This window comes from Trichechus manatus, unplaced genomic scaffold, assembly GCF_000243295.1.
Source record: "Trichechus manatus latirostris isolate Lorelei unplaced genomic scaffold, TriManLat1.0 scaffold00069, whole genome shotgun sequence".
In the NCBI taxonomy this organism is placed as follows: domain Eukaryota; kingdom Metazoa; phylum Chordata; class Mammalia; order Sirenia; family Trichechidae; genus Trichechus; species Trichechus manatus.
In genome coordinates, this window is record NW_004444005.1 from 9,127,048 (window position 1) to 9,137,112 (window position 10,065).

At 45.2% G+C, this 10,065-nt stretch overlaps 1 protein-coding gene across 2 annotated transcripts in view; it reads left to right on the plus strand.

Moving 5' to 3' along the window:
* Nucleotides 1–10,065, plus strand: part of TBC1D22A (TBC1 domain family member 22A) — a 430,744-nt gene that overhangs the window by 131,911 nt on the left and 288,768 nt on the right. For both annotated transcript variants that reach the window (XM_004380015.3, XM_023734625.1), the window contains exon 6: nt 5,970–6,098. In XM_004380015.3, coding sequence (XP_004380072.1) covers nt 5,970–6,098 — 129 coding nt within the window. The remainder of the gene's footprint in view (nt 1–5,969; nt 6,099–10,065) is intronic.

A 10,065-nucleotide genomic window follows, 5' to 3' on the forward strand; every position in this document is an offset into this window, starting at 1 on the left:
GAAGTCTGAATTCAGGGCGCCAGCTCCAGGGGAAGGTTTTCTCTCTCTCTTGGCTCTGGGGGAAGGGCCTCATTATCAGTCTTCCCCCGATCTAGGAGCTTCTCAGAGCAGGAACCCCAGGTCCAAAGGACACACACTGCTCCTGGTGCTGCTGTCTTGGTGGTATTAGGGTCCCCTGTCTCTCTGCTTGCTTCTCTCTTTTGTATCTCGAAAGAGACTGACTTAAGACACAACCTAATCTTGTAGATTGAGTCTTGCCTCATTAACATAACTGCCTCTCATCCTGCCTCATTAACATCATAGAGGTAGGATTCACAACATATAGGAAAATCACATCAGATGACAAAATGGTGGACAATTACACAATACTGGGAATCATGGCCCAGTCAAGTTGGCACATACTTTTGGGGGACACAATTCAATCCACAGCACCCACCCACTCATTCACTCACCCAACCACTCGCTCAACCACCGACCCGCTCACGCACTCGCCAACCCACCTGCCCTCCCACCCCCGACTCCCCCACCTCCTGCCTCCTCACTCACTCACAGATTAGTTCACTCAGCAGACGTTTGGGCATCTGCCATGTGGCTGGCGTGGTGTGGGGCGGCTCTGAGGGAGCTTTGTGCCAGGTGCTGCTGGGGTCCACAGGACCGGTCAGTTCAGCCTCAGTGAAGAGGCACTCCAGGGATGAGCAGGAGGCAGCAAGGCAAGACTTTAAAACCTGTAGGAAAAAACAAAGAGAAAATCTTTCTTACACAGGAATAAAAAGCACTAACTACAACAGAAAAAGCTATAAATTGGACTTCACGAAGATTTCAGACTTCTGCTGTTTGAGCTACTATTCAGATAAGAAGGGATACCCCAGACTAGGAGAACATGTGCACAATGCACATACATGGCAAGAAAGACTTGTATCTAAAATGTATAAAGAACTCACAAAACTCAGCAAGAAGACAAACAACCCAACTAAAAAATGGGCAGGATTTGAAGAGTCTTCACCAGAGAAGCAATGGGAGTGGTAAATGTGCACATGAAGAGATGCTCAGGTCAGTCCTTAATCATTAGGGAAATGCAATCCAAAACCACAGCCCATAGGATGGCTAATATTTGAAAGATTGACAAAGCCAAGTGTTGAGAGCTGTGAACAACCAGAATTCTCGGACACTATTGGTTGGAACATAAAATGGCGTATCTCTTTGGAAAAAGCTCTGGTAGTTTCTTAGAAAGTGAAACACACACCTACATTATGATCCAGTATGGCTACTCCTAGGCATTTGATCATCAAAGGGTATGTACAAAAAGATCTCGTACAAGAATATTTATAGCAAGCTTTATTCATAATTGCGAAAATCTGGAAACAACCCACATGTTTGTCAGGAAGTGAATGGCTTAAGCAGTGGTACAGGTATTCCCTGACTTACGACGAGGTCTCGTTCTGACGTTAAGTCACGTACCTTTTTTCTTTTTTTTTTAAGTTTTCATTATGACTGCTTTTTATTATCAATGTCTTTATAAATCCAATCTTTACTTGTCTTTGGGTGTTGGAAACATTACATAAAAACTTAGCTATATTTTAATACATACATATGTACATAACATGCATCTGTTAGTTTATCATATGGTGGGGGCTTGTGTGTTGCTGTGATGCTGGAAGCTGTGCCACCAGTATTCAAATAGTGGCAGGGTCACCTATGGAGGACAGGTTTCAGCTGAGCTTCCAGACTAACACAGACTAGGAAGAAGGACCCAGTGGTCTACTTCTGAAAAGAATTAACCAGAGAAAACTGGATGAATAGCAACAGAACATTGTCTGATATGAGTCCGTCAGGTTGGATGGCACTCAAAATACAACTGGGGAAGAGCTGCTTCCTCAAAGTAGAGTCGACCTTAATGACATAGATGGAGTCAAGCTTTCAGGACCTTCTTTTACTGATGTGGAATGACTCAAAATGAGAAGAAACAGCTGCAAACATCCATTAATAATCAGAACCTGGACTGTACGAAGTATGAATCTAGGAAGATTGGAAATCATCAAAAATGAAATGGAACGCATAAAGATCAATATCCTAGGCATTAGTGAGCTGAAATGGACTGGTATTAGCCATTTAGAATCAGACAGTCATATGGTCTACTATGATGGGAATGACAACTTGAAGAGAAATGGTGTTGCATTCCTCGTCAAAAAGAACACTTCAAGATCTATCCTGAAGTACGACACTGTCAGTGATAGGATAATATCTATATGCTTACAAGGAAGACCAGTTGATACGAGTATTATTCAAACTTACGCATCAGCCACTAACACCAAAGATGAATAAATTGAAGATTTTTACCAGCTTCTGCAGTCTGAAATTGATCAAACATGCAATCAGTATGCATTGATAATTACTGGTGATTGGAATTCAAAAGTTGGAAACAAGGAAGAAGGATCAGTAGTTGGAAAATATGACTTTGGTGACAGAAACGATGCCAGAGATTGCAGGATAGAATTTTGCAAGATCAATGACTTCTTCACTGGAAATACCTTTTTTTTAACAACATAATGACGACTATACACACGGACCTTGCCAGGTGGAATACGCAAAAATCAAATCAACTACATCTGTATAAAGAGATGATGGAAAATCTTAATATCTTCAGTCAGAACAAGGCCAGGGGACGACTGCGGAACAAACTACCAGTTGCTCATATGCAAGCTCAAGTTGAAGCTGAAGAAAGTTTTAAAAAGGCCATGAGAGCCAAAGTATGACCTTGAGTGTATCCTACCTGAATTTAGAGACCATCTCAAGAACAGATTTGACGCATTGAACACTAATGACTGAAGATCAGATGAATTGTGGAATGACATCAAGGACATCATACATGAAGAAAGCAAGAGGTCATTAAAAAGACTGGAAAGAAAGAGAAGACCAAAATAGATGTCAGAAGAGACTCTGAAAGTTGCTCTTGAATGTCGAGTTGCTAAAGCGAAAGGAAGAAATGATGAAGTAAAAGAGCTGAACTGAAGATTTCAAAAGGCAGCTCGAGAAGACAGAGTAAAGTGTTATAATGACGTATGAAAAGACCTAGAGTTAGAAAACTGAAACGGAAGAACACGCTCGACATTTGTCAAGCTGAAAGAACTGAAGAAAAAATTCAAGCCTTGAGTAGAATATCGAAGGATACTATGGGGAAAATATTAAATGATGCGGGAGGCATCAAAACAAGATGGAAGGAATACACAGTCTCTAAACCAAAAAGAATTGGTCAATGTTCAGCCATTTCAGGAGGTAACATATGATCAAGAACCGATGGTACTGAAAGAAGAAGTCCAAGCTGCACTGAAGGCACTGGCGAAAAACAAGGCTCCAGGAATTGATGAAATACCAATTGAGATGTTTCAACAAATGGATGCAGCGCTGGAACTGATCACTCATTTATGCCAAGAAATTTGGAAGACAGCTACCTAGCCAACCTACTAGAAGAGATCCATATTTATGCCTGTTCCCAAGAAAGGTGATCTAACTGAAAGCAGAAATTATTAAACAGTATCAATAATATCACATGCAAGTAAAATTTTGCTGAAGATCATTCAAAAGCAGCTGCAGTAGTACATTGACAGAGAGCTACCAGAAATTCAGGCCTGATTCAGAATAGAACGTGGAAGCAGGGATATCACTACTGATGTCAGATGGATCCTGGCTGAAAGCAGAGAATACCAGAAAGATGTTTACCTGTGTTTTATTGACTATGCAAAGACATTCAGCTGTGTGGATCATAACAAATTATGGATAACAATGTGAAGAATGGGAATTCCAGAACACTTGATTGTGCTTGTGAGGAACCTGTATATAGATCAAGAGGCAGTTGTTCGAACTGAACAAGAGGATACTGCGTGGTTTAAAGTCAGGAAAGGTGTGCGTCAGGGTTGTATCTTTTCACCATACCTATTCAATCTGAATGCTGAGCAAATAATCTGAGAAGCTGGACTATATGAAGAAGAACAGGGCATCAAGATTGGAGGAGGACTTATTAACAACCTGTATTACGCAGATGACACAATCTTGCTTGTTGAAAGTGAAGAGGATTTGAAGCATTTACTGATGAAGATCAAAGACCACAGCATTCAGTATGGATTACACCTTAACATAAAGAAAACAAAAATCCTCACAACTGGACCAGTAAGCAACATCATGATAAATGGGAAAAAGATTGACGTTGTCAAGGATTTCATTTTACTTGGATCCACAATCAACACACATGGAAGCAGCAGTCAAGAAATGAAAAGATGCATTGCACTGGGCAAGTCTGCTGTAAAAGATCTGTTTAAAGTGTTGGAAAACAAAGATATCACCTTTAGACCAAGGTGCATGTGACCCAAACCATGATGTTTTCAATCGCCTCATAAGCATGTGAAAGCTGGGCAAAGAATAAGGAAGACCAAAGAAGAACTGATGCCTTCGAATTATGATATTGGCGACAAATATTGAATATACCGTGGACTGCCAGAAGAATGAACAAATCTGTCTTGGAAGAAGTACAGCCAGAATGCCCCTTAGAAGTGAGGATGCGAGAGTTTGTTTCTCATTACTTTGGACATGTTATCAGGAGGCATGAGTCCCTGGAGGAGGACATGATGCTTGGTAGAGGGTCAGCAGAAAAGAAGAAGACCCTCAATGAGGTGGGTTGACACAGTGGCTGCAACAGTGGGCTCAAGCATAACAATGATCATGAGAATGGCGCTGGGCTGGGCAGTGTTTTGTTCTGTTGTACATAGGGTCACCAAGTCAGAACCAGCTCCAAGTCATGTAACAGCAACAATACACACACACACACACACACACACACGCACGCACACATGTATGAGTCGTAACTGACTCGATGGCACCTAACAACAACAGCAATGCATATACAGAAAGAGAGAGTGCAGTTGTTAAGAGCTTGGCTGTTAACTGAAAGGTCATTGGTTCAAACCCACTACCTCTGTGGGAAAAAATGTGGCAGTCTACTTCTGTAAATATTTATAGCCTTGGAAACCATATAGTGCAGTTCTGCTCTGTCTTGTAGGGTCTCTATGAGTCGAGATGGACTCGACTGCACACAACAACTGTATACCTTCTCCTCGCTTATTGACAATCTCGTTATCTGACAGTTTGCATTAATGACTGTAATAAAAAATCTGCTGTCCAAATACTTTGCACATTAACGATGTACATGTGGTAGTAACGAATCCCAAGGTGCGAGACGAGAGTAATGCTGGCTCTAGTTTTTAAGGTTATGTGTATAATGGTTAAGGTTATGTGTCAACTTTGCTGAGCCCAATTTCTCAGTGGTTCGGCAGTTATGTAATAATGCAGTTTGGCAGTGATGTAATGATGTAGTCATCCTCCATTTTGTGATCTAATGGTATCATCCTCCATTTTCACGTAATGCCAATTTCATATAACGACCTGGTCTTTGGAACCTAACCATGTTGATAAGTGAGGAGAGGGTGTGTGTGTGTGTGTGTGTGTGTGTATAATACATAAGAGATATATATATGTATATAAAGTATACAGAGATGATATATATGTGTATTTTTTTTCTTTCTTGGGTTGTAAGATCATATAGACTCCTAGTTCTTCATGATGTATGAGGCATTTGGAGAAGGGTTTGTTTCATGTCTAAATGTTGTCCTAGGAGAGTATTAAATACATGCCTGACGGAGAGATTCCAGTCCGGCTCTTGTATGGCTGTGAGCACAGTTGATTGATTTGGTGGCGGCTGCAAAGGGCCTGGTCCTTGGCCTTGCTCAGTGGTAGTGGGAGAGATGTTAGCAGTATAGCTGGCTTCTTTATGTCTGTTCCTTTTTCTCAAGTCATTTACTTGTGCTCCCCTCCCTGTGAAATTTCAGAATGCAAAGTTTGTTCAAGAGTTTTTGATTTCAAACTTTTATTAGAGACTGCATGAGTTAGCAGTAACCAGAAGTGCTTTTCTTTCTCACCAGGGCTACCTTCCTGCCAATGTAGACCGAAGACCAGCCACTCTCCAGAGAAAACAAAAAGAATATTTTGCTTTTGTCGAGCAGTATTATGATTCCAGGAATGATGAAGTTCACCAAGATACGTATAGACAGGTGGGCATCCTTTTTTCTTTTCTCATATGCCCGTTGAAATACTTTAGCCTGGATGCTGTGTAGGAGGAAATGTTTGTCACCCTGACTGGTTCGCAGATTTTTATTTTTTAATAAATGAATACATTTGCAAACAAATAATGGTGAAATTCCCCTGATAGCAGTACCTTGCTTGTCTCCAGTTCCTTACAGAAAAACAAAAAGGGTGGTTTTAATTGGAGTCACAAAATGGATGCGCGAGATTCATCAGCAGTCCCGGATCTGCCAGGGGAGCTCTTGGGTTTTGTGTCTCGTTGGTCGTGAGTGACCGGGAGGCATGAGCTGCTGTCAGGAAAACAGGACTGTTCTGATGGTCCGGGGCCAGACCACTCATGGATCAGACCCAGACAGAGGGGCTCCCCTGGGCATTGGGGACGTGTGCTCTGTGGCTCAGTTAGGGACATGATCTAGATCGAAGAAAGGAGAAGCCACTTTATCATTTTGCTACTTAATTTAACACAAAATGGGTATAATTATGGTGTCCTGAGCAGTCAGTTGACGAACGGTGTGTGTAATGGGAAAAATACTCCAAATTGACTTAACAATTCACAGTGCATCCAGAATTTGCCATTAGAATATCTCTTCAAGGACTTTGCCATTTTCACTCTCTTTGTAGTATGTGAAAATCCACAATGGTTTGTGGTAGAGTTAAACGAGAAGATGGTTCTTAGTTGGTGTTACTACCTCATGTTTCAAAATCAACTTCTGATTGTGCTGAGACACCTAAGGAGAGAATATCTCCCTTTGGAAGCTCCACCTCTGGATGAGGGAATGGCAGACGTTTCTCCCTCAGATACAGATGTCCACATCTTTCTGTCAGTTTGCGATTTGTTGTTGTTAGGTGTGTCAAGTCGATTCTGACTCCTAGTGACCCGATGTACAACAGAACGAAGCACTGCCCAGTCCTGCGTTGTTCTCACAGTCGTTGCTGTGTTCAAGTCCATTGTTTCAGTCGCTGTGTCAATTCATCTTGTTAAGGGTTGTCAATATTCTTTGCTAACACCGTAATTCAAAGACATCAATAATCCTTTGGTCTTCTTTAATCATTGTCCAGCTTTTCCATGCATATGAGGCAGTTGAAAATATTATGGCTTGGGTCAGGCACACCTTAGCCCTCACAGGACATCTTTGCTTTTCAGCACTTTTAAGCAGTATTTTGTAGCCCAGGGCAAGACATCGTTTGATTTCGTGACTGCTGTTCCCATGGGCGTCGATTGTGGATCCAAGTAAAATGAATCCTTGGCAACTTCAACCTTTTCTCCGTTTTTCACGATGTTGCTTATTGGTCCAGTTGTGAGGACTTTTGTTTTCTTTCTGTTGAGGTGTAATCCATACTGAAGGCTGTGGTCTTTGATCTTCATCAATAAGTGGTTCACGTCCTCTTCACTTTTGGCAGCAAGGTTGTGTCATCTGCATAATGCAGGTTGTTAATGAGTCTTCCTCCAATCCTGATGCCCCGATCTTCTTCATATAGTCCAGCTTCTTGGATTATTTGCCTAGCATACAGATTGACTAGGTATGGTGAAGGGATACGACCCTGACGCACACCTCTCCTGGTTTTAAACCACGCAGTGTCCCCTTGTTCTGTTTGAACGACAGTTTGGATAGACTGGGTAAAACAGCCCGAGACAGGCCTTTCCCCTGACACATCACCAGAGTCTTCGAGCCAGGTGCGTCCTTGGAGGGCATCCTTCTCGTGATGTTGCTAACTGCTGTCGGGTTGGGCCCTGACTCATCGTGACCCCGTGCACCGTGGTTGGTCTGTTGTGCTCTGTAGAGTTTTCATTGGCTGACTTTTGGAAGGAGATGGCCGGTCTCTTGCATGGACGGCACAAATGCTACCCCTGAGCTATTACTGTCCCTCAGGGAAACAGTGGCTAACGTGTTTTCCCTCCGCTTTGCTGGTTTTAGGAAATGGGTGTATTTAGTATTGTTTTGAACATGTTCTTGATGTGTTTTTATTCAAGAAACAGACTTCCAAAGGCAGGCAGTAGCACCTGTCTGCAGGGTTTACCAAGGTCTGTGCTGTAATAAATTTCTTAAGGGAAAGTTAATTAAAAACAGGTTGTGTATATCTTTATTCAGTTACTATGATAGGTAATGAAGAGCTTCCATATTACTGAGAATTTCCAAAGACTAATGGGGAACCTTGCCGTGGCCCCCACCTCGTGCTGCCTCCCTGCCGGGGTGGGGTGGGAGTTCTACATTAACAGAAACGTGAACCATTTGAAGTGTGTTGTCTTTCTTCTTTGGTTGCCTGATGTCAGGAAAACACGCCTCTGAAATACGCTCTGCTTTCTGGCCAGTGCTCACAGTGATGTCGAGGCAGAGTGGCCAGACTGGCCTCGAGGACACCGCCTTTCTCTGCTGCCCACTCTGGGACACAAGGACCACAGCAGAAATGCCCTCCCACCCACCCGGGAAGCAGCAGGAGGTGGGGGCCGTGGTGGTTCCCCAGTCAGTCTTTGTCTCTTGGTTTGACGGTGAAGTGTTTATTTCAGATGCGCAGACTGGCCTGCTGTTAACAATCGCTGCAGTCTGTCCTTCCCTCTCACAGTCAGTTCTTCTGGGCCATCGCAGCCTTTGGCCTCCCTGCCGGGTCCTGTGCATGACGGGGTGCAGGGACCGTGGCACTCTGCCCTCTCTGACGGTGCTCTGCCCGTCTTCACACTGGCCGCGTGGCGGGTGTGGCTGGGAGTGTGCTCTGTTGTGTCCGCTGGGCTGGGCACTTGGCCGACTGAGGTGCGCTCCAGCTGGCTCCTGCCAGGAGAAGCCCACAGTCCTGGTGCTGGGACAGGCGTGTGCCCACAGGAGTGTCATTGGATGGGAAGGTGCTCTAAGGAGGGATGGCCTTCAAGGACCCCTGTAGCTGGCCCTGGTGGGCTTTCATCCCCACGCCTGGGCTCCTGCACGCAGTGGCTGGAGCCCCCCTCCCTCTTCCCCCTCCTCCTTCTCCCCGTTTCCTTCTCCCCTCCGGCCCCTCCTCCTCATCCCCCTCTTCCTTGGGACATGTCAGGGTGCACGTGAGTCTCAAATGTCTTGATTCCTCACCGTGTTCTCAGAGGACCGGGGGATGATTTTCCCTTGTGTTCCTTTGAACGTGATCTTGTTTACTCTCTGACTTGTCTTTCCCACCTTCCGTCCTTGCTGCCTCTTCTTCCACGCACCCCAGGCAGTGGCCGCCATCTGACCTCGCCTCGAGCTGTCCTCTCTCCCCTTGGCTTCCAGCACCATTCCTGCACTGACGGTCTCCAAGTTCTGGGCTGGGGAAGCATTTGAGGCGGGAATGTGCTATCGTCCAGAGTAATTCAAGTGTGTCAGAACTGCACAATTACCAGAAGGTTCTCTGGGCTGTCACCCCACAGACTTACCTGGTCTTCACTCTTGGAGGGTGCAGGGCAGGCAGCTGATAGACCAGGAAGCTGAGTGCAGCGCGTAAGGAACTTATAGTACTGGTGGGTGGCCGAGGGAGGGGACATCCCCCGAGCCCTGGCCGCTGGAAAGCTCAGTGGTCATTCTCATGGGCTGGTCAAAGGTGAGCCAACTGTAGACTCCCTCTCGGCGTTAGAATGTGCTCCCTACCCTGTTTGGGGCGTGTTCCTGGGTAAATAGGGTGAAGACAGTGTGGCTAGGGTGAGAAGTTCACATAGGATGCTGTGAGCCGTCTGTGACGCCACCTCACGCTCGACTGTCCCCGTGTGCACGTGGGACGCCGTGAGCCGTCTGTGACGCCACCTCAGGCTCGACTGTCCCGTGTGCACGTGGGACGCCGTGAGCCATCTGTGATGCCACCTCGGGCTCCAGTGTCCCGTGTGCACATGGGACGCCGTGAGCCATCTGTGACGCCACCTCGGGCTCCAGTGTCCCGTGTGCACGTGGGACGCCGTGAGCCGTCTGTGACGCCACCTCGGGCTCCAGTGTCCCGTGTGCA